General features: G+C 39.2%; 1 protein-coding gene across 13 annotated transcripts in view; it reads left to right on the top strand.

Moving 5' to 3' along the window:
• Positions 1-25,312, top strand: part of SLC26A7 (solute carrier family 26 member 7) — a 215,392-nt gene that overhangs the window by 186,139 nt on the left and 3,941 nt on the right. For 10 of the 13 annotated variants that reach the window (XM_042254498.2, XM_060393519.1, XM_060393521.1 and 7 more), the window contains 4 exons: positions 396-441; positions 10,876-10,976; positions 24,245-24,299; positions 24,457-24,560. In XM_042254498.2, coding sequence (XP_042110432.1) covers positions 396-441; positions 10,876-10,976; positions 24,245-24,299; positions 24,457-24,560 — 306 coding nt within the window. Of the gene's footprint in view, positions 1-395; positions 442-10,875; positions 10,977-24,244; positions 24,338-24,456; positions 24,561-25,312 lie in introns of those variants that run through there. The other 3 variants (XR_006060883.2, XM_042254499.1, XR_006060884.1) reach the window with 3 other exon arrangements.

The raw sequence follows: 25,312 nt of genomic DNA, 5'->3' as shown, positions 1-25,312 counted from the left end.
AATGAATAACTGACTTCTGTATAATATGAAATACATATTTGGTGGCTCTCTCCTTGAGTGCTGTGTTAATGAGGTTAATTTCTGATTGGATACATACATGAAAAACACATGTAAATGTTCACTTCCTGATGAAAAGAAGTCAAAACAATCTTGCAGAAAATGTTCTGAAAAAGAGAGTCTGACTTGATAAATTATCAACTGAGCTAACATAAACTTAGAGCTAACTTATTATTTCCGTTTGTTGTATTTATCATTCTGAAAGAAAAGCTAGAGAAAATAATTATTGGAGACTATTTTTTGTTGTTGTTATTGTGGTGAAAAGAATGATGTTCTTTTTTAGGGACAGAAATGAGTTTTTATAATGTTATTCATCTTTTTATGTGTTTTTATTTCAGTATGAACAAAGCACATTGGTCAGTTCTCTGAGTGGCATTTGCAACGGTGAGTTAGCGTAAGGAAATCTAAGTGCTCTGACTTGACTACAGAACAGAAGATGAAACCCTTGCCTTCTCCTCACGGCCTCCTGCCTCTGCTCCCCTTCCTCTCACCTCATCGTCTGCCTCTGCGCTCCTCCCTGCTTCTCGCCTGTTCTGCCCACCTGGCCGTTTCCCTCCCTTCCTCCTCCTCTCCTCTGCTCCTACTCTGTCCTCCCCATTCCTCCGTCTTCTCTTCTTTGTCTTCCTCCTCACACTCCTAACTTATTTTAGAGATTAAGTCCAGACGTGTCAGCCTACACAGGATGAAGGTATAAAAATTCATTGTGAGGCATTACGAATACCTGAAACACTTAAATTAATGGTATCTTTTAAAATGGAAGGAAATACAATGTCCATTGATCAGAATACACAACGTTGAAAAGATGTCAGTTCTCAAATTTTGTTATAGATATAAACTGAGTCACAATTAAAATTCTGATAGGATGTTTTAATGGCAGTTGATAAACTCATTCTAAATTTTCTACAAAACTCAAATGGCCAAGAATAGGCACAGCTGTTGAACTATATGAACAAGAGGGAGAGCTTGTTTTCTTATGTATGTATAAATGTATTATAAAGCCCTAATAATCAGTGCAGTGTGCTACTGGTTCAGAGATAAATGAACAGGTCAACAGGACAGAGCAGAGAACACACAAGTGAGGAAAAGCTCACGTATATTGGTATCTTACTTGTGGCAAATGTGGCACTGCAGAGCAGTGAGCAAAAGACTGTCATTAATATACAACGATGAGACAGTCACACACCCATGATGAATGGAATTAGACCTGCATCCTATCCCATCCCGTCTCATCCCCCAAATCATCCCAGCTCAAAGTCCTAAAGTGGCAGACAAACTATAAATTTAAAAGAAAATATAGGAGAATATGTACAAGAAATGTTAAACATTATCATTAAACTTCACTGGAGTTTTGTTTACCAAATGTCATCATATGAAGCATGTAAAGATAGTTCAGTTCAGCTCAGTCGCTCAGTCGTGTCTGACTCTTTGCGACCCCATGAATAGCAGCACGCCAGGCCTCCCTGTCCATCACCATCTCCTGGAGTTCACTCAGACTCATGTCCATCGAGTCCGTGATGCCACCCAGCCATCTCATCCTCTGTCGTCCCCTTCTCCTCCTGCCCCCAATCCCTCCCAGCATCAAAGTCTTTTCCAATGAGTCAACTCTTCGCATGAGGTGGCCAAAGTACTGGAGTTTCAGCTTTAGCATCATTCCTTCCAAAGAAATCCTAGGGTTGATCTCCTTCAGAAAGGACTGGTTGGATCTCCCTGCAGTCCAAGGGACCCTCAAGAGTCTTCTCCAACACCACAGTTCAAAAGCATCAATTCTTTAGCGCTCAGCCTTCTTCATAGTCCAACTCTCACATCCATACATGACCACAGGAAAAGCCATAGCCTTGACTAGATCGACCTTAGTTGGCAAAGTAATATCTCTGCTTTTGAATATGCTATCTAGGTTGGTCATAACTTTTCTTCCAAGGAGTAAGAGTCTTTGAATTTCATGGCTGCAGTCACCATCTGCAGTGATTTTGGAGCCCCAAAAAATAAAGTCTGACACTGTTTCTACTGTTTCCCCATCTATTTCCCATGAAGTGATGGGACCAGATGCCATGATCTTCGTTTTCTGAATGTAAAGATAAGCCAGAGTAAAAGAAGACAGACGTAATTTATAAAATGGAGAAGGAGTAAAAATGGCAGATGACCTGTTAGAAAAATGCACAAGAGACATGGACAGGCATTCCACAAAAAGAGACATTTTCAAATTTACTAATGAGCATATGCAGATATGCTTACTTAAACTCACTGATGTTGTTCATAATACTTGAGGAAATATAGATTAACTTTGCAATAAATAACACAATATATACAATTGATAGTTTTTAAAATCTGACAATACCAAGTATTGGTGAGGATATAAAGCAACAAAAAGTCTCTTGCAATGCTAGTGGGAGTGTAAACTGTAGCAACTACCTTGGAAAACTGTTTGGTAATGTATAAAGTTGAAGATACACGAGATACACAAACCAGCAATTCCACCCCCAGTGTACATTCTAACAAGTTACATAAACAAGAATGTTCAAACAGTATTGTTTTTAACTATCCAAACCTGGAAACAGTTCGTATTTCAAAAAAAAAAAAAAAAAAAGCTGGTATGTATAAGTATGGAATATTTATACATTTGAATTTTTAGTTGATATATTTATTATATGGTACACGTATACAATAATGAAAACTAGATGAGTCTTATAAACGTTACTGGGCCAAAATGAAAAGGCAAAGGAAAACAAAATTCAAATTCTACTATATAAGCTTAAAAAAAAAAGCAGGAAAAGCTGACATACTGATTTTGGCTCTTCTAGACAGTAATAAAGGAGCCTCTTAATATCTGCACCTGGAAACATATACAAGATTGTTCATAGTAACTCTGTTTATAATCCTCCCAAATGCAGAAAAATTAATACTTTTTAGAAGTACAGTGGATAAAAGAACATGTGGAATGTTTATATATAAATATATATTATAGTATCTGTCACATTACTTTAAAGTACTCCAAATGTATAAAATATAGAATAGAATAAAATAAATATCATATAAATATACAAATTAATCCCATGGCCCATATCAACAGGATAGCAGTCAGATGCTAGCTTCTCTGGTCTTTTCTGATTTCTCATGATAAATTCACTTTCTTTTCTTTTTTTTTTTAATTTTAATTTCTTTTTTCTTTTTATTTTACTTTACAATACTGTATTGGTTTTGCCATACATTGACATGAATCCACCACGGGTGTACATGCGTTCCCAAACTGCTTTGTGCTCTGAAAGGATGCTTATATCATCCTGGTATTGCACTTATTTAATGGTTGTTTCTCATAAGTCTTTCTCTTCTGCTAGCCTGAAAACTTTACAAGGGCATTCTCACCTCTGCATCCCTAGATCAGGCCCACTTTGCAGAGAGCAATAGCTGATTGACATGGTCACCCTTGCTGTGTTCCTGGGAAACCTTTTGTACCCAGTTACACTTTTATAGTAGTTAGGACTGGTTGACTAGAATGTTTTCCTGGCATCCTCCTTCTCTCTCTTCTGACACTCCAGAGCATCCTGAGTCCCCCTACCTCTCTCTCTTGTACAGCAACAGCATCCACCTGTCACGGTGCTTCCCTGTGCTTTAAATGCTCAGGTTTCTCTTATTGCTCATGTTCTTGATTTCCTCTCAAAGTTTAAATAGTAAAACCTATAACTCTTGGTTTTGTTGTGTTTACATTTTCACTTCTGTTACTCTGATTCTGTCCTTAACTGTATTCAAGATGGATTAGTATGACTTTCCTATTTTTTTTCTGCTATGAGACAGTCTTGGTCTTACTCCATGAATAGAGAACACCCAGTTTCCTGTGATTACAGAAGATAAAATTAATTGATCAAGGCGCTTCCTCCTATGAGCCAAAGTAACCTGAGAATCTTCTAAACAGGGACCTATAATAAGCTATTACCAATGGTTGGTGTTGACCGGGAGTTGGTGATGAACAGGGAAGCCTGGCATGCTGCAGTCTATGGGATCACAAAGAGCCTGACATGGCTGAGCAACTGAACTGAACTGAACTGACACACAAGCTGAGATGCAGTTGCCATCCTAGCTTTATTCCATTCTGTGACGTTATTCCATCCTAGCTTTATTCCATTCTGTGATGACAGACTCATCCTAAAAGAAAACAAAAAACTTCTTATCCATTAGCGATCTCTTCAGAGGATCAAGTGCCCAGTCCTCAGTCTGACACCTAAAACCCTTCCGTATCTTCTTAAACGGATTTCCCTTTTACTTCACATTGCACAAGTTCTCTATACCAGTCAGAGGAATGAGTTTTCTTGGCTCCTACATCTAATTTAATCATTCCTGGATCTAACTCTTAAAAAATTTTATTTATTTTAATTGGAGGTTAGTTACTTTACAGCATTATGGTGGTTTTTGCCATACACTGACATGAATCAGCCATGGGTGTACATGTGTCCCCCCATCCCAAACCCCCCTCTCACCTCTTTCCCCATCCCATCCCTCTGGGTTGTCCCAGTGCACCTGGATTTAATTCTTTATTCATAGTCTCCCTTCTAGAACCATCTACTTGTTTGCCAATCGAAATATTATACTTTCTTCAAGGTTTAATAGAGAAGAAAAGTAAGTCAACGGGACATATTCTTTGGCAAACTTATTAGGTAGAAAAAGAAGTCAACCAGATCCATAGAGGCAAATATGCAATGAAGTGCCACTTAGAATTCAGTTCCTTCAGCTGTAAAATGGAAATTTAGTAACATGGAGAGACTACCACGGGCACTCAATCACGTATCACTTTATACAGTTATAAAGTTGTTTTATTCACGCACATTTTCCTCCTCATTATATTTTTAAGGGAAGAGATGCATTTTTAATGTCCATTGCATTATCCTTCATTGTCCAGTGAACACTTGGTCAGTGAATGAAAATTAACACTGCTAATATTTGTATAGCAAAGGATATTCTTCTAAATAGATGAAATAGATAATGGCAGTTATCATTTTCAAATAGGTAATAGGATACTCTTAGTTTTACTGATAAGAAGTTGAGGCCCACTCTTGCTTTCTGGGGGGGTCTGTATGCTGCCTATTGAATATGTATCTCTCTAAATAACCTTACTTTCACTTAAAAAAAATAGATAACTAAATTTCTCAGGATCATGCAGTTGCTTAGGGGCAGAGGAGGACCTCAAGGCCCCATTGAAGGCCAATGTGTATAGGAAAGGGTGCTTAAAGCTGGGATTTGAGAGTTTGGAGCCAGATGCAGTCTGCAGAAACACAGCCAGGAAGGGTGGGTTGGTGCTAATCCAGAAAAAAGGAGGTGACAAAGAATGGCACTTATCTCTGCTTTGGTTGCAAGCTTGTGAAAATGAAGATGAAGATGGACTTAAGAGAGATTTCAATATGTAATTAACATAACCAGCACTGTTAGGGTATTGAGGGAAGGAGGAAGGCAATACAAGTGATGATTCAAAACTCTGAAACTCTCAAACTGGAAATCCAGGAGGGTAGCTAAAAGGAAAGGATACTGGAAAACCTTCCAGGATACGATATTGGAAAACCTTCCAGGAGATATCCTTGGGTTTTGGGAACCACTGAATAGATCTGGAAATAACTAAAGCAAAGAGAAGTCTTGGCTGGGTGAGGGAGTAGGAAAGAAAAAAGAGAATAAATGATACCCCCTTCTATAAACAATCTTTACAGAAGAGGAAGAATTGATTGAATAAACTAAATAAACTTACAAACCATGTAAATAATGAGACGGAAGTCCTCATATTTTTCTGAGTGAAAACAGAAATTGCTCAAATGTGAAGAAATTTCCCATTACCATGTTCGGTAAATTGTGTTCCAAAGCACTGTAGTCACACTGTGCCGTTGCCAAGAGGCACCCTGTCAGCATCTTTCTCAGCGTCATGATTTTTCGGGCTCATCTCCACCACCTCCTTACCTTCAAATTATCCTCCAAGTCTCAGCTTCCTTGTCCCATTCTTCCTTTCATTCCTGTGTTAATTAATGAATGTCTTTGTTCACTTAACAAATCTTTCTTGTATTTAGTAAGTCCTACGCACATCGGTGGGTGCTATATGTTCAAAGATGAGAAAACAAGCGTGATTTCTGTCATCACAGGTCCTGAAGCCTAAGCTGGTTCCCCTCCCTCAATTTCCCCCATCCTCATCCAGTACCCTAGATGAGCTGTACTTTGTTTGGAGGTTCTGGGGAGAATCTGCTTACTTCCTTACCCTTTTCAGCTTCTAGAGGCCATCCACATTCTTCGGGTCATATCCTTTCGTCTGTCTTCAAACCAGCAGTGTTGACATCTTCAAATTTCTCTCTGACCTCTTCTTCCATCATCACATCTCCGTCTTTGCCTCTGACCCTCCTGCTTCCCTGTGATAAGAACCCTAGGAACATTGGACTCCCGGCACCGCCCCCCCCCCCACCCCCCCACCACCAACCCCAGGGTAATTCAGGATAATCTCATCTCAGTTCAGTTCAGTTGCTCAGTTGTGTCCAACTCTTTGCGACCCCATGAATCGCAGCACACCAGGCCTCCCTGTCCATCACCAACTCCTGGAGTTCACCCAAACTCATCCATCGAGTCACTGATGCCATCCAGCCATCTCATCCTCTGTCGTCCCCTTCTCCTCCTGCCCCCAATCCCTCCCAGCATCAGAGTCTTTTCCAATGAGTCAACTCTTCGCATGAGGAGGCAGGATTCTTAATTTAATCAAGTCTGCAACATTTCTTTGACCATGTAAGGTAAGATATTCCACAGGTTCTAGGGATTAAGCTGTGGGCATCACTGGGGGCCATTTTTCTGTCTACAATTTCAGGTCTAACCTGTACCTCCTGAGCGCTTTCTGCATAACTTTCCAGCCTTGGTAACACTTTAGATTACTAGTTCAACTGACTCGTTTCTCAGTTTACTTGTGAGTCTGCTGAGAGTCAGTACCATTATCTCTCTTGTCCATCATTATACTTGCATTTCTTAGAATGGTCCTTAGAGTAAGCACACGCCACATCTGTATTAACCAACTGCTTGAATGAGTGAATGAATAAAAGAGAGAATGTACACAATAATATGTGCACATGTTTTCCAAAGATACTGTTTTGGTTTGTCCTAAATATTTCTGATTCCTTATTTTCTCGAGCAGTTAGAGATATAAATCTGTTTCTCAATAATTACTTGATGTCAACAGAAAACGCCTTCTTTTAAAAAATTTTGAGTGATTCACAAAGTGCCAGAAACCTTTTGAAGTATAAAAAAGCACTCCTAAATTATGCATCTCTGAATACTTTTTAATTAAACAAGTTAATGAATATTCCACAGGAGAGAGCTGGCTTGCACAGTCTGGAGTTAATCACCCACCCACACCTGATGGTTAATTTCTTTCTTTATTTTTCTTTGATTTTTGTAGATAAAGCTCATCATTTACCACATCTCCCATGAGTATATATTAGTTATCTCCTTTGCACATGCTCCAAGCTTATCTCATTTTGCTTAAGACATATTAGCTGTTCATTCAGTTTTCAACAACAATGTGAATTTTATTGCACTGACTGATTTACTTAGAAGCTTAAAACACAAGTATATATTAATAGTCATAGAATCAGCACAATGACAGAACTGAAGGGATACTATATAAAAGAAAACTTCACTTATTTTTGGAAAGATTTCAAGAATGTCCATTGTATCTAAATTTTCATTTGAGGAGATTGGTAACTTTGCCATTAACAATGTCTTTTATTTACACACACAAAAAAAGAACTGCTTCTCTTAAAAAAAAAGTTAATTTAAATTATTATCCACAACTACATGGCACAATTCTTTTGTTTTATTTCTTTTGGACAGTCTGAAAATGTGCATCCATTTCGATTAAAGGAACACAAAAGAGGAAGCTCAGATGTAAAAATGAAGGACAAAGCAAGCACATTCTGAAACAAAAGAAAAATTTTGTTTCACTATTGATTAAACCCAAACATTTTTAGTTAGCAATCTATCATCACTTAAATTATGAAATAATTACAAGAAAATATAGAGAACAGCAAGTATAAATTATAAGTGAAATAAATAGGATAGAAAAGAAAAAAAACACCTTATTTCTTAAATAATTTTCTGTATTCTTTTACCACCATTTCTTAGTCATTTAGATTAGTATTCAATCCCTCTAAATGATATGCATAGTTTTTTCACTGGATTATTAAGTTCAGATTGACAAGTAAAATTGCCTATGAACTAGTAGTGACTTTCTGAAGCACTGAATTGATAGAAATTCTAGGGTCTTCTTTGAACTGACTGAGAAAAAGTGCCATGATTGATTAGCCATGTTTGGCTTGTTAAAGAATAGGGATGATAGAATGCATGTCATAACTTTAGTTGCAGATAATAATTTTATGTACCTCCTTCATAAAAAGCAATTATAAATAAAATAGCTGTTAATTTTTTCTGGGTTATATTAAGTATATATATTGAATTATATTCAATTTTACCAATGACAATTATGTTTTCTAGTAAATGAAGAATAAGGCTTAAAGATCTCAAAGAATTCATAATTTAATTTGGGTGGATTAGATATTAATGATAACTTTTTCTACATAAATTTTTGGACTAAGAATTTTAGATTTAGCTTTTTTGTGTGTACTGTACTATAAAAGACTATAAGGACATGGGAAAACAGACTTTGTTAATTTTGATATCAAATTGCATCATCACTGTCATTTTAAGATCTATTGCTAAATATGTCAGAGGTTTAAGTCATTTATTTAATCCAAGATATTAAATTTTTTAAAAATTACTGACTATTTTCCTTGTGTTTAGTAAGAGTAACCAGATTTACATAATGATGTGTTGGTAAATCCAAAAAACTTGGAGTGGAGAATATGGCATGGGGTGGTGGAGAAGTGTGATTTGTTGCACTTGCCAATTTCCATGGTGTATATATTTTCAAGCTACCACCATGCTGTCATTAAATGTGGAGCGTGTAAAGATATGTACACAGTTGACATGCTGAAAAGATATCAAAATAGCTGGACTGAGTTATCTTCTAAAAAATCATATACATTTTATTTTCTAAAACATATATTCAGAAGTGTTGCATAGAAAGCCTTCAAATTTTGAACTCCATGGTACATTGCAAATGATTAGTCTTACTAAAGCTTTTTCTATCTAACTTTGTAAGCATACATCTAATCCATTATGTATATTTTATGCATGTATGACATGTGGATTATTGAACTTTTGTAGGGAAGCTTATCTGATATTCAATTGTTTAAGATTCTTATACTCTGAAAATTCAACAAAATGTTTCCAAATTGGATAAAACGTTTATGAATCATAAAAAATTTGCAAGGAAGTACATATCACAGACAAATAATGAGCCAAATGTCTCAGCAAATCTTTTAATATTCCTTTAGTAATTCTTCTTCTGTAGCTCTAAATAAAATGGAATAAAAGTATTTCTAAACTAATTAATGTAGTGCCAATCTATGTATATGTGTTTGTGTGTGTCTGTTTGTGAGACTAGGAGATAAAAGGAATAAATACCAATCAATGTTCCACTGTTTGTCCTTGCCTAGGATTCATATTTTTATTTTTCCTGTGATCTTAAATCCACTCTCCAATCTCTGATAATAGCAGTGACATATTATATCTTCTGTAGTAAGGCTAGGTCCTATTTTTAGGCAAATATTGAATGATAATGATTACTACTGAGTGGCCACTGGATGAGCTAAGTTGTGGTCACTTTTCATTTTGCTTGAAGTTCTAATTTACCATTTTGAGCCAATGGTAGCATAGCCTGCATCTATACTTACATTCAAAGCTCCTTCTCACGGGAGAAAAGGGGAAACAGAGGGCACTACTGGAGTACCTGGCATGTGGTACTAAATTTATAAAAATAGCAAATTTTTAAAAATACACTTTTTAGTTTATTTGGCTGTGCTGGGACTTAGCTGCAGCACGCGGAATCGGAGCTCTTTGCTGCAGCGTGTGGGATCTTCAGTTGTGGCAGGTGAACTTCTGGTAGCAGCATGTGAACCCTGAGTTGCGGCATGTGGGACTAGCGCCCTGGCCAGAGATAAGCCTGGACCCCTGCATGGGGAGCGTGGTGTCCTAGCCACTGGACCACCAGGGTAGTCCCCCCAATAAATATTGATTGAATGGGACAGGAAAATTTTGAGATCTTAAACTATCATCAGTGTTTAATTACAGTTGTTCATATGATTGGGATGCTTACCTTTCTGTATTACTTCTACTTTTGGAATTAAATATAGGCTATTAAATTCAAGGCTGCTTTTGCATGAAGCCTTCCCTGGTTGCTCCAGAGGGACATCTTCTTATTGTAAATTTCCATTCACTTTCATTTTTAATCATATGCTATTTACCAATATTATCCTTGGCAATCAAGTTATGTAGTAATAATTACCTGAGATAATATTGGAATAATCAAAAATTGAAGTTCAAGAATAATTAGTAGCCAACTGAAAATGTAGAATTAAAAGTGTTTGGAATTGATTTTGGAATCCATCCAGGGATTCCCTGGTGGCTCAGATGGTAAAGTGTCTACCTGCAACACGGGAGACCCCAGTTTGATCCCTGGGTCGGGAAGATCCCCTGGAGAAGGAAATGGCAACCCACTCCAGTACTCTTGCCTAGAAAATTCCACGGATGAAGGAGCCTGGTGGGCTACAGTCCATGGCATCGCAAAGAGTCGGACATGACAGTGATTTCACTTTGTTAAAACATTAGGCCACTGTTGATCTTCCCAATATTCCACAAAGTCAATAGTGAAAATCTCTAAGAATTCTCTCTGATTCAGCTCTGTTCCTCTTACAGAAGAAGCTACCCAGCCCTGCCTGAATCCGAAGTGTTCTTTAATTCTGGATTGCAGTGGATTGACCTTTTCTGACTATACTGGCGTCTCCATGCTTATTGAGGTATATGTGCAGCTTGTGTTTCCCTTCTCTTTAGGAACGGTGTTTTCACGGACTCTTTCTCACTTCTGAGGTCGTGACCCTACTCATCTCACCCATTCTCCCCAAAGGACATAGACTTTGTGCCTCCCGCTACAGTAGATTTCTTTTCAGGAGATTTCATGAAGTTTCTAGTTGTGCGTGTATCAGGAGGGTATAAGGGGAGTAGAGTAGGTGTTCACGTGGGGCATGAGTTTTTACATTTTCAGTTAACTACTAATTATTTTTGAATCTGACTTTTGATTATCCCAATATTATCTGAGAATATGTATTTGAGATGTAGTGGGCATAGTACATGCTGGGCAGTCAACTCCTAGGCTTCTAGAAAGAACGAGAAAAGTTCCCTCCATGAGTATGTGCCCTGAAGTTGGCAGGATATGGTCTTTCATATTATGGATGGGTACAGTCTGACCTGAAACCATTCCTGGCCTGAATTATTGAGAAACTACCTCACAGGCAGGGACAGGTGGAGCTTTGGAAGCTCAGAGGAGAGCACAGCAACAGGTGTGTGTAAGGCAAAGTAGAGAGATTTCAGCACAAAAATCAGCACTGACCAGCATTTCCCAGCCTGAGATGCTTGACTGCAGGGCCGCCCACCATGGCGAGGGGGACTGGGTGCTGAGGCGCAAGGAGGGGCTGGGATTGACTGCCGTGAAGACACTCAGAGCGGGCTCCTACGATACAGCTGAGGGAAAAGCCTGGGACTGCCAGAGGGGCGACAGGTCATTGCCTCCACCTCTGCATGCTTACAGATGTTAGGACACGTGAGTGTCCTTCACGAGTGCCCACAGTGGGACTGGCTGCAGCTGTGGTCTGCAACCCCAGAGGGATTTTGGCTGGCTGCTACCAAGGCCAACGTGAGTGCCAGAGGCAGGACAAGTCAATGCTTTGGTCTGCAGCCTCAGAGGTGGACACGCTGGCCAGCCACTGGAAATGTTGGCATGAGTGCCAGAGGCAGAACTAGTCATGGCTCTGGTCTGCAGTCTCAGAGGCAGGCACACCAGCCAGCTGCCGTCAAGGCCAGCGGGAGTGCCACAGGCAGGGGATGAGTAGCGCCGCAGTCTCAACCCCAGGGGTCCAGGTGCAGGCAGCTACAAGCAGACACCAGTCACAGCCCGCACCTTCCTGGAGCTCAGGCACCTTGGCATTGCCTAGGTTCCCACGACCTGGGGCCAGTTCCCCTGGGAGAGTGCTTGACCTGCCTCAGGCTGCAGCAACACTCCGAAGGCTTTTACCACCCCAGGCCCTCCTCACACGTTGCACTTGTGCCTGCCATATCCCTCCCTCTTCCCGGCCCAGCTGAGTAAGTGAGGCCCGATATACCTCTGCTTCTGCCCCATCTTGTCTGAGTGGGAAACAGACACCAGAGCGCAGCCTACAGAGGCAGGTGAAAACCAACGTGAGCCGCAGAGGCTGTGTGACCAGTGGAGGTGAGCTTCCTCCTGCAGCCACAGGAGCAGCAGCTTAAGCCCCACAGCTGGCTTGAGGGTGTGGTGTTTGGGGGCAGTTGTGGGCTTTGAAGCAAGTACAAGTTGGAGTGTGGACAGGTTTGAGCCTGAGCTGACCCCACAGTGCCCAGAGCAGGTCTGGAGACCTTCCTAGAAATACTGGAGGTCTTTCTGATGAGGCACATTAGCTGGAACTCACTGTGTAGCAGGAAAACTGAGAACTGAGGCCACACGAAAATAGTCTTCTTACCACCTCTCTCTCTCTTTTCATTTTGTTCTGTTCTTTTTTATTAGTACTTTAATATTTATTTTTTACTTAATATTTCCTTTTTTAAAGCTTATATTTTTAAGTAAGTTTATTTTATTTTTTCCTATTTCTACCCTAGTATTTTGTTCTGTTGTACTGCTTTCATGTTTTTGGTTCTGAATTTTTTCTAGCCTAGTTTATTGTGTGTGTTATTTATGGGTTTGCTTATTGGTTTGGTTGCTCTCTTCCTTTGTGGTTCCACTTTTTAAGATTTTATTTTAGTTTTTTGTCTTTTTCCTTTTTTTGAGTATGAATGTATGCGTCTCAATGTGTTTGTCTGTTCAGTGTTACTTTTATCATTTGTCTTGGGGATTTGTCTGTCCACTCATTTTTTGTTTGCATGTTTGTTTGATTTTTTTTTTCTATTTATTTCCTTTTCTCTTCTGTGCTATGTGGCTTGTGGAGTCTTGTTGCTCCAGCCAGGTGTTGATTTTGAACCTCTGAGGTAGAAGGTCTAAGTTCAGGATGTTGGATCATCAGAGATCTCCTGACGCTGTAAAATATTAATTGGCAAGAACTCTCCCAAAGGCCTCCATCTCATTGCTAAGACCTGGCTCCACCTAAAGGCCAAGCAAACTCCAGTACTGGACACCTCATGCCAAATAATTAGCAAAACAGTAACACAAACCTACCCATTAATAGACAGGCTGCCCAAAGCCATACCAAGCTCACAAACACCCAAACACACCATTGGATATGACAGTGCCTTTCAGAGGAACAAGGTCCTCTGCTCACCAGAGCAGAGGTGAGCTCTGCTCACCAGAACACAGGCATCTGGCCTCTTACCAGGAAACCTTCACAAGGGACTGGTCAAAACCCACCCAAGGGGGCAGACTTCAAAGTTAACAGGATCTAAGGCCTTACAGCCTTCAGAAAAGAGACCCCAAACACAATAAGTAAAATGGAAAAAAACAAAAACAGAGAAACATGCATCAGATGAAGGAACATGGTAAAAACCCACAACACCAAACACATGAAGATAAAATAGGGTGTCTACTAGAAAAAGAATTCAGAGGAATGATAGTAAAGATGAACCAAAATCTTGGCGATAAAATGGAGACATAGATAAGTAGAATGGAGGCATGGATTGAGAAGATACCTGAAGAGTTTAACAAGAACATGGAAGAAATAAAGAATACACTATCAGCAATGAATAATACAATAAAAGAAATAAAAATACACTAAAGGGAACCAATAGCATAGTAACTGAGGCAGAAGAATGTTTAAATGAACTGGAAGATAGCAGATAGAAGCAGAGCAGGGCAAATAACTGAAGCAGAGCACTATAAAGGAAAAAAATGAAAAGAAATGAGGACAGTCTCAGAGACATCTGGGACAATATTAAGCACACCAACATTCAAATCAGAGGGATTCCAGAAGAGAAAAAGAAAGTGTATGAGAAAATACGGAAGGAGAGTATAGTCAAAACTTTCTCTAACATTAGAAAGGAAATAGCCACATGAGTCCAGGAAGCACAGAGAGTCCTACATAGGATAAACACAAAGAGAAACATGCCAAGACACATATTAATCAAACTAACAAAAGTTAAACACAAAGAAAAAATATTATAAGCAGCGAAGGAAAAGCAACAAATAACATACATGGGAATTCCCATAAGATTAACAGCTGACCTTTCAGCTGCATTCCTATCCAATAATAATTAAAAGTCAAAAAGAGAAATTAAGGAATCAATCCCATTCACCATTGCAACAGAAAGAATAAAATACCTAGGAATAAACCTGCCTAAGGAGACAAAACACCTGTATTCAGAAAACTATAAGATACTCATGAAAGAAATCAAAGATGGTAAAAACAGATGGAGAGATAACCATGTTCTAGGATTGGAAGAATCAATATTGTGAAAATGACTATACTACCCAAGGCAGTCTACAGAGTCAATGTAATCCCCATCACATTCAGTTCAGTTCAGTTCAGTTCAGTTCAGTTCAGCTGCTCTAGTCATGTCCGACTCTTGGCAACCCCATGGACTGCAGCACACCAGGCCTCCCTGTCCATCACCAACACATGGAGCTTACTCAAACTCATGTCCATCGACTTGGTGATGCCATCCAACTGTCTCATCCTCTGTTGTTCCCTTCTCCCACCTTCGATCTTTCCCAGCATCAGGGTCTTTTCAAATGAGTCAGTTCTTCGCATCAGGTGGCCAAAGTATTGGAGTTTCAGCTTCAGCATCAGTTGTTCTAATGAATATTCAGCACTGGTTTAATGGCATTTTTCACAAAACTAGCGCAAATAGTTTTACTGTTTTTATGGAAACATAAAGACCCCAAATAGCCAAAGCAATCTTGAGAAAGAAAAATGGAGTTGGAGGAATCAGTCTTCCTGATGTTTGACTATACTACAAAGCTATGGTAATCAAGGCAGTACAGTGCTGGCACGAAAACAAAAATGTGTCAGAGGAACAAGAAAAAAAGTTCTGAGATAAACCTACATGCCTATGAACACCTTCTCTTTGACAAGGAGGCAAAAATTTACAATGGATAAATGATCATTTTGTCAGTAAGTGGTGCTGGGAAAACTGGACAGTTACATGCAAAAAAATGAAATTTGAACACTTCCTAACACTATCTATGAAAATAAACTAAAAATCTATTAAAAACCTAAATATAAGGCTAGAAACTATAAAACTCAGAGGAAAACATAGATACAACACTCTGATACAAATTCCAGCAAGATCCTCTTCTACCCACTTCCTAGAGTAATGGAAATAGAAATAAAAGTAAACAATGGGACCTAATTAAACTTATAAGCTTTTGCACAGCAAAGGAAACTATAAATAAGATGAAAAGACAACCTTTAGAATGGGAAAAAGTAATAGCAAATGAAGCAACTGATAAAGGATTAATTTCCAAAATGTAGTATCAGCTCATGGAACTCAGTATCAGGAAAACGAAAAACCAATCAAACAAACAAACAACAACAACAACAAAAAACGGGCAGAAGACCTAAAGAGCAATCTCTCCAAAGAAGACATACAAATGGCCAACAGACACAGGAAAAGATACTTGCTGTCCTTCATCATTAAAGAAATGCTCACCGCAACTACATTGAGATGCCACTGCAGACTGGTCAGAGTGACCATCCTCAAAAAATCTACAAGCGATAAGTGCTGGCAAGGATGTGGAGAAAAGGCAGCCCTCCTGTACTGTTGATGGAAATGTAAATTGATAGAACCACTGTAGAGAATAGTATGGAGATTCCTTTAAAAAAACACAAAAGACTAGAAGTAAAACTAGGAGATGACCCAGCACTCCCACTACTGGGCATATGCCCTGAGAAAATCATAATTCAAAAAGATACACATTTACCCCAGTGTTCATTTCAGCACTATTTACAATAGCCAGGACATGGAAGCAACCTAGATGTCCATCAACAGATGAGTGGGTAAAGAAATTGTGGCACACATGTTCAATGGAATATTACTCAGCCATAAAAAGGAACAAATTTGAGTCAGTTGAACTGAGGTGGATGAACCTAGAGCCATTATACAGAGTGAAATGAGTCAAAAAGGGGAAAACAAATATATATTAATGCAAATATGTGAAATCTAGAAAATGGTACTGATGAACCTATTTGCAATGAGACATAGATATAGAGAATGGATTTGTGGATATAAGGAGAAGTTGGGATGAATTGAGAAAGTAACTTTTAAATATTTACTCTACTGGTTGTAAAATAGGTAACTAGTGGGAAGTTGTTATATAATACAGGGAGCTCAACCTGGTACTCTTGGATGACCTAGATTGGAAGAGATGGGAATGGGAGGGAGGCTTAGGAGGGAGGGAATATATGAATACTTATAGCTGATACATGATGTTGCACAACAGGAATAAACATGACTAAATTTAAAGCAGTTATCCTCCAATTAAAAAAAATAATAAAAGGAAAGAAGGAGAAAAGTCCTTCCCTGGGCAAATAGCAGGATGTGGTCTCTCATAACATGGATGAGTACAATCTGACCTGAAACCCTTCCTGGTCTCTGAAATAATGCCCAGTGCAGTGAGGCACTTTGCTCCATTCTGCATTGGGTCCCTACAATCCTGGTTGCGAAAAATAAAACAGTTTTATCTCTTTAAAACCAAAATCTTCATTTTTCAGATGGAATACTTAATTTTGCTAATTCAAGGGAAACTCAGAAACTTCTGGGTTTCTCTGGTGGCTCAGATGGTAAAGAATCAGCCTGCAATGTGGGAGACCCTGGTTTGAGTCCTGTGTTGGGAAGATCCCCTGGAGGAGGGCATGGCAACCCACTCCGGTATTCTTTCCTGGAGAATCTCCATGGACAGAGGAGCCTGGCGGGCTACCATCCATGAAGTCGCAAAGAGTCAGACACGACTGAGCAACTAAGGATGTACACACACAGACACTTCCTTAATTGTTTCCTGTTTTTGTTTTTTTTTTTTTAAATTCAAAGTCAACAAGGAATGCACTCCCTTTTTTATTTCCACTTATTCTCTCCCCCAATACCCCAAATATGTGGGAGGATCTTGAGGATTAGCCCATGTCTGTTTCTCAGCTTCCCTCAGTGGCCCGTTAGCTTCTGCTGTGTGGAACTGGATTCTCTTCTCCTTGGCTGTTTCCTCCCCAGGGGTACTCTTACTCTGGCCTCAAACAGTCTCCTCCTGTGTGAGACTTTATATTCTGTCAAAAACTTAATCATAGCCTTTGATAATTTCTGGGGCTCTTTTCCTACATATTTCCCTCCTTTCTGTTATTTTTGCTCATAAATGTACCCACTTGATCCTTCCTGAATGCCAGTTCTGTTTTCCCAGCTCCGTGAAGTGGCTGCATTTTGCATGGGTCCCCCTATCATGTAGTGGCCCAGAAACCACTTCGCAGCAGAAAGCTGAGATGATCTGAGAGCTGGCCTCATTTGTTTTCTTTCTCTCAGAGAACTCTGTGGTCCAACTCTCACATCTGTACTTGACTGCTAGAAAAACCATACATTTGGCTATCCAGACCTTTGCTGGCAAAGTGATGTCTCTGCTTTGAATACCTCATCTAGGTTTGTCATAATTTTCCTTCCAAGGAGCAAGTGTCTTTTAATTTCATGGCTACAGTCACCATCTACAGGGATTTTGGAGTCCAAGAAAAAATGCCATTGCTTCTATTTTTTTCCCTTCTATTTGTCATGAAGTGATCAGACCATACATCATGATCTTAGTTTTTAAATGCTGAATTTCAAGCCATGTACATCTGTGCATGACTATTGGAAAGACCATAGCTTTGACTATATGGACCTCTAGTCTTTTCCTTTCTGTTGTTTTTCTCTTTCCATTGTTCATTGAAAAAAGCCTTCTTCTCTCTCCTTGGTATTCTCTGAAACAACATTCAGTTGGTTATATCTTTCCCTTTCTCCCTTGATTTTTGCTTCTTTTTCCTCAGCTATTTGTAAAGCCTCCTCAGACACCCACTTTGCTTTCTTGCAATTCTTTTTCTTTGGGATGGTTTTGGTCATTACCTCCTGTACAATGTTGCCAGGGTCCAGCCCCGGTGGATCCAGGGTAATTCGAAGGTGGGGACGGAGTCGGCGTCCTGGAAAAAACTTATTTAATTACAGATATAGAGGGAGATTAGAAACAGATAGTGTAGTAGGAGAATTAGTGGAGAAAAGAGGCTGAATAACTGGTTTACGTGGAATACCAATCACCACCTACGTAGGGCTCAGGCGTCTTTCCATTCTCCCAAAGGAGGGGAGGCACTGAGGCCTCCCGGTCTGATCTCAGAAGCCCAGGCAGAATTAGCAGGCTTGGTGAGTACCCACATTTCAGATGGGAATTCAGCCAGGAAAGCAGGGAGTGAGAAAGAAACGACACGGGGGAATCAGTCTTTCCAGAAACTGATCCGATTTCTTTATTTTTCAGGTTTGTTTATATACCTTTTTGTTATACATTGGGATGAATACAGAGTCATGCGGGGGTCAGCAGACCTGACCCTTGTCACAATCAGGTGCTTCATATAAAATTATACAAAGGTCTTATGAGTTTCATCATCTAGCCATGAGGTCTGCTGACATTTTATGGCCCTTTCTGATACTGGTCAGTTAACCAGAAAACTTCTTTTTCCAGGGGTGATTTTTTCTTAAATCAGGCACCACCCTCCAAATAAAGTTGCATTCCTATAGGGTGAGGGTGTAGTGAGTTACAATCAAGAAAGGAATTTACTTAACCTAAGGTTTAACATGATTAATCTTAAAGGTTAATACTTATTTCTCCTATATGCTAGTTATATTCATTATAAGGGCAGGAATATGGAGATTTAGCAGCAAATATTGGCTCAACAAATGTAAACCCTTCACCAATGTTCCCCTTAAGATCTATTTTGTCTTAAGATAGTGATAAAGTTACATAGCATGTGATTTATAGTGATTTATAACAAAGTACAGTGATCTGTAACAAAAGAGAAGATTCATTAACTCAAAGGTCTAGTATTGCTAACATCAAAAACTACTATATTTCCTTTTCTATATTCCAAATACATTGATTAATATATTCCCAGGTACCTAAGGATATGGAGGTCTGATGGCAATCATTGACTCATCAATGAAAAAAGCCCTATGCTAATACTCCAAACTCTCTGTGCTGTTTATGGCTGAGAGGTTGTCACACACACACAAGCTAATCTGTCAGCAGAGAGGTAAAAGAGTCTGTATTTAGAAAGTTTTAAAGCATCCTGTGCCTCTCACAGTTGGGAGGCTGTAAACAATCACATGCGGCCGGAGAAGCCTGATCAGGCAGGCCAGAGAACCTCCAGAGTTCGTAAGTTGAAACACTCTTGTCATGCCCAGGAATTTTTATTAACTGGAGCTGCAAGTTAACTCCTTCTCTGAGAGAAATGGTTATGGGGAGAGCTCCCCATAAAGTACTCTTATTTGGGGGTAGATGCTCGGAAACAGGGGGTTTCCTGAGGCTTGATCACGCCTTTGCGTATGCCAAGCTTCCTTCCTCAAGACCTTTGCCATGGGCGGAGTTCCTCACGCTGGCTCCCAACACAATGTTATGGACCTCTGTCCATATTTCTTCAGGTACTCTGTCTATCATATCTAATCCCTTGAATGTATTCATTACCTCCACTATATAATAGTAAAGGATTTGATTTAGATCATTCCTGAATGGCCTGTAGTTTTTCTCCACTTTCTTTAGTTTAAGCCTGAATTTTGCTATAAGGAGCTGATGACCTGAGCCACGGTCTTGTTTTTTCTGATTCTATAGTTTCTTCATCTTCGGCTTCAAAGAATGTAATCAATCTGATTTTGGTATTGACCATTTGGTGATGTCCACATGTAGAGTTATCTATGATCTGTGTGTTCTGTCGGCAAAACTCTGTTAGCCTTTGCCCTGCTTCAATTTGTAGTCCAAGGCCAAACTTGCCAGTTAGTCCAGGTATCTCTTGACAGCCTACTTTTGCATTTCAACCCCCTATGATTAAAAGGATATCTTTTTTGGTGTTAGTTCTGGAAGATCTTGTAGGTCTTCATAGAACCAGTCAACTCCGGCTTCTTCGGCATTGGTGATTGGGCATAGACTTGGATTATTGTGATGTTGAATGGTTTGCTTTGGAAACACTGAGATCATTCTGTCATTTTTGAGATTGTACCCAAGTACTGCATTTCAAACTTTTATTGATTATGAGGGGTACTTCATTTCTTCTATGGGAATCTTGCCAACAGTAGTAGATATATTGGTCATCTGAATTAAATTCACGCATTCCCATCCATTTTAGTTCACTGATTCCTAAGATGTCAGTGTTCATTCTTGTTATTTCCTGCTTGACCATGTCCAATTTACCTTGATTCATAGACCTAACATTCCAGTTTCCTATGGAGTAGAGTTCTTTATAGCATTGGATTTTGCTTTCACTACTAGGCACATCCACCGCTGAGTGTCATTTCTGCTTTTGCTCTTCTTGTATTTCTTTCTCTTTGGGATTGTTTTGGTCATGCCTCCTGTACAATGTAATGAGCTTCCATCCATAGTTCTTCAGGCATTCCATCTACCAGATCTTATCCCTTGAATCTATTAGTCATCTCCTCTACATAACAATAAGGAATTTGACTTAGGTCATTCCTGAATGGCCTAGCAATTTTCCCTACTTTCTTCAATTTAAGCCTGAATTTTGCAATAAGGAGCTCATGATCTGAGCCACAGTCGCCTCAGCTGTAGGTCTTGTTTTTGCTTACTATACAGAGCTTCTCCAACTTTGGCTGCAAAAAACATAATCAATCTTATTTCAGTATCGACCATCTGGTGATGTCCATATGTAGAGTTGTTTCTTCAGTTTTTGGAAAAGGGTGTTTGCTATGACCAGAGTGTTCTCTTAATAAAACTCTGTTAGCCTTTGCCCTACTTCATTTTGTACTCTAAGGCCAAACTTGCCTGTTATTCCAAGTATATCTTGACTTTCTACTTTTGCATTCCAATCCCCTGTGGTGAAAAGGATATCTTTGTGTGTGTGTTTGTGTGTGTTAGTCTTGAAGGTATTGTAGGTCTTCATAGAACCAGCCAACTTCAGCTTCTTTAGCATCAGTGGTTGGAATATAGACTTGGATTACTGTGATGTTGCATGGTTTGCCTTGGAAATGAATTGAGATCATTCTGTCATTCTTGAGGTTCACTCAGATGCTGCATTCTTCTTTACTATAAGAGCTACTCCTAAGGAATTCTTGTCCGCAGTAGTGGATTTAATGGTCATTTGAATTAAATTGTCCCATTCCCATCCATTTTAGTTTACTGATTCCTAAAATGTCGATGTTTACTCTTGCCATCTCCTTGACCACATCCAATTTACCTTTGTCCACTAAAAAATTAGTCACAACCTGAAAGTAAAGAGTTATTTGGTGGGAATGTAGCCCAGGAGCCATCAGCTCTGTAGCCTTGAGAAAACTGCTCCAGAGAGATGGGAGGGGGAGTCAGGCTATATACTAGTTTGAAACAAGGGGGGCAGGCAGTCTGAGCATCAGAGATTATTGTGATGCAAGGAAAATTAGATAGCAAGTAAAGGAATGTAGCATTCTTCTGTGTTTGGGAAGATGCAAGCCTCCGGGCTCACTGAATTTATTCCTTTCATATATACTTCCGCTATCTGGGGCCAAATCCCGTTCCCTGGCTGTTTACATCCTTAATTCCCTGTTCACCCTATGGGGTGGCAGACGTGGTGGATGGCTGCTTCCTGTATTCCCCCAGGCTCTTCAGCAGTCACCATGGAGGGTGGTGGCATCTGCGGGATCACAGGCACAGTGTTCCCTTTTGGGAGCCCTCATCCGCATTAGGAGACTGGAAATTGCTGGTGGCTGTGACATTTCTTGCCCACCAATATGGCAGGAAATATTTCACACGTTGATTCATGGACCTAATATTTCAGGTTCCTATGCAATATTGTTCTTTATAGCATTTACTTTCACTGCCAAACTCATCCACAACTGAGTGTCATTTCTGCTTTGGCCCAGTGGCTTCCTTATTTCTGGAGCTATTCATAATTTCCCTCCACCCTTCTCCGGTAGCATGTTAGATACCTTCTGACTCGGGCAGCTCATCTTCCAGCATCATATCTTTTTGCCTTTTCATACTGTTCATGGAGTCCTTGTGGCGAGAATACTGGAATGGGATGCCATTTCCTCCTCCAGGGAGGCATTTTGTTAGAACTCTTCACTATGACCCATTCATCTTGCGTCACCCTGCACAGCATGGCTCACAGCTTCATTGAGCTACACAAGCCCCTTCACCACAACAAGGCTGTGATCCAGCATGGGGCTGAAATGTTTAGAAATATTGAAACACTATGTTGTGTAATAGGAACTAACATAGTATTGTAAGCCAGTTATACTCCAAAAACAAAGAAATAAAAACTCATAGAAAAAGAGATCAGATTTGTGGCAATCACAGGCAAGGGCTGAGGAGAGGGAGGAATTGGATGAATGCAGTTAAAAGTACAAGCTTCTGGTTATAAGATAAATAAGTACTTGGGATGTAGGTATAAATACAATTAACATGGTTTTATGTTGCATATGAAAGTTGTTGAGAGAATAAATTCTGAGAGTTCTCATGACAAAGAAAAATATCTTTTTTCTATTTCTTTAATTTTGCATCTATATGAGATGATCAATGTTCACTAAACTTATCTCACCATTTCAGGTTGTATGCAAGTCAAATCCTTATGCTGCACACCTTAAACTTACACAGTGCTGTATGCCAGTTATAACTCAAGAAAAATGGAAGGGAAAAAAATACAGACTTCTGAATCCTAGTCCTGGCCCAGCAATCTTCATTTTAAACAGCATAGGTTGTTTATGGACAATAAACCACATAGGTTGTTTATTGTCCAAGGTTTGTGTTTTGAGAAACACTAGACTAGCATTGTACTTTTACTGGGAAAAGCCACTATGTATATTTGTTATCCAATTGTATTTGAACTTTGTTTTTGAATATACCTCCGTGTTTATTAGCTACCTTTTCTAGATACTGCAAATCAAGACTTACAGTTAGTAAATATGAGGCAGTGGTTAACTATTCCCACGGAGTTTAAGATCTAAAGTTGAAAGTTCAGAGGAATTCAAATAATCTAAGTACTGGGAATGCTAAGAGAGAAAATTTTTTTTAATTTGTCTTATTTAAAAATGCTACACAATAGAATGGAGGAATAAATCAACTGATGCGTAAATTTGAAGAAAATGACATTTGTGCTTCTGTATACACACAACCAGCTGTTTTTTTTAATTAGTTTGCTACTTTTAGTTTCCTTATCACTGTTTATTTCACTATGATTACAGTCAATTATGATATGTGTTAAGAACATAGACTTTAAAGATAGACAAATTCTGGGTCCACATCTTAGCTGGATAACTAGTTCTAGGATCTGGATTTTAAGTATTTGTTTGCTCAAGTGGCTACTACTTGAGAATTTCTAGGACTTAAAGAAGGCAGGACCCTGCAGTATGCCAAGAAAATTAGTTAGGATCTCTCATCTTGATGGACGATAAAAATAGAAAGTGGGCATCAAATTTGACTTTTATTGTAGTGAGGTTTTCAATTTACCATCCACGGATGGAGTTTAGAGACCCCATGAATATATATAAATAACAGAATATTAAGGTAAGCAGATTTCATCATTTTCACAAACGGGTCCTTGACTTCCAATAAGACAGTTGAAAACAATTTTATATTATTCTTACAGGGAGAGAAAGGTGGAGTGTTTATTTTTATTAAATAAACTGGAGAATGTAAGGAGCAAAACTGAGTTATATAAAAGGCAGATGTTTGCTGGCATCCATCTTCCTTCGTGAAGACCGTTTCTTTTAGAAGTGAGAGTATGCCTTGTTGCGTTACAGTGCCACCCCCTGGTGGCATAACATCATTTAAAAAAAAAAAAACAAAAACTAGAAATTCTCCCTTCTGAGCTTCTTGTTTCTTCCTGTCAGCTACCCTGAATTAATCATGGGTGTATTATTTTAATTCTTCCAGGTTTACATGGACTGTAAGAACAAGAGTGTGGATGTGTGTTTGGTCCACTGCGCAGGTAAGGGAGCATCCTTGACTCTTTGGTCCACTGCACAGGTAAGGGAGCATCCTTGACTCTTTGGTCCCCTGCACAGGTAAGGGAGCATCCTTGACTAACACTGGGCCTGGTCCTTCTGCTGCTCCATGAATCCTTCTATCACTGTGCTTTCTTATAGCTTCCTTGGTAAAAGCAATGAAATACTGTGGAAACCTAGATTCAGAAAAGCCAATTTTTTTTGAATCAGTATCTGCTGCGATAAGTAACATGCATTTAAATAAGGTGAGTTGAACAAGTTGGTGTGCCAGAATCATAAGAAAATTGGAATGTAGAATCAAGGGTTTTGTGATGTTTATATTAGACTATTATCCCATGTACATCTGAAAACCTATTAAAATGTGTCCCCTCCTCAGAGTCCTCTGCTCCAAGCAAAGAAATTTTTTCATTCCCTTTTTGGACAACGTATGAACATTGTTTAAGCATTTGGAGTTTCCAGCAATATCACTGTTTAAAGGATCTGGTGATCACCTATTAAGTGCAAACTGCTTGATTATAAAATAAATACGTCTTCCAGGATCCACTATCCTGGAAGTTGGAATCTACCTCTGTCAAATACAAAAACTCGAAACGTAACCAAATAGCTCTTAACTGCTCTGATACCCTTTACTCTAAGCTCATATTGCCATTTTTGGAATACTATTTGCAGGAGCCAGCACTCAAATGGTCTGAGGTGTCAAAGTTATCTTCTAATACTGGGCTGTATGGTTAATTTTAGAACTATCCCTAGAAATTTGATTTCCCACAATTTCTTTTTTATCTTGAATTGCTTTGCCTTTCCTTATTCCTGGAACAGCATTTATTGTCTCCCTGGGTGATCCTCATTACATGCAACCAGAACAGTATACATTTACAAAGTAATAAAAATTTTAAAATAATAATGTTATTATTATTATTTCCACTGCTACTACTATTAAATAGTATATATTATGAACATTCACTGAGTGCTCATTATGTTGCAAGACTATGCTAAGAGC

This window comes from Ovis aries, chromosome 9, assembly GCF_016772045.2.
Source record: "Ovis aries strain OAR_USU_Benz2616 breed Rambouillet chromosome 9, ARS-UI_Ramb_v3.0, whole genome shotgun sequence".
Lineage (NCBI taxonomy): Eukaryota > Metazoa > Chordata > Mammalia > Artiodactyla > Bovidae > Ovis > Ovis aries.
The sequence above is the reverse complement of the archived record's forward strand: the minus strand, read 5'-3'. Positions and strand labels throughout refer to the sequence as shown.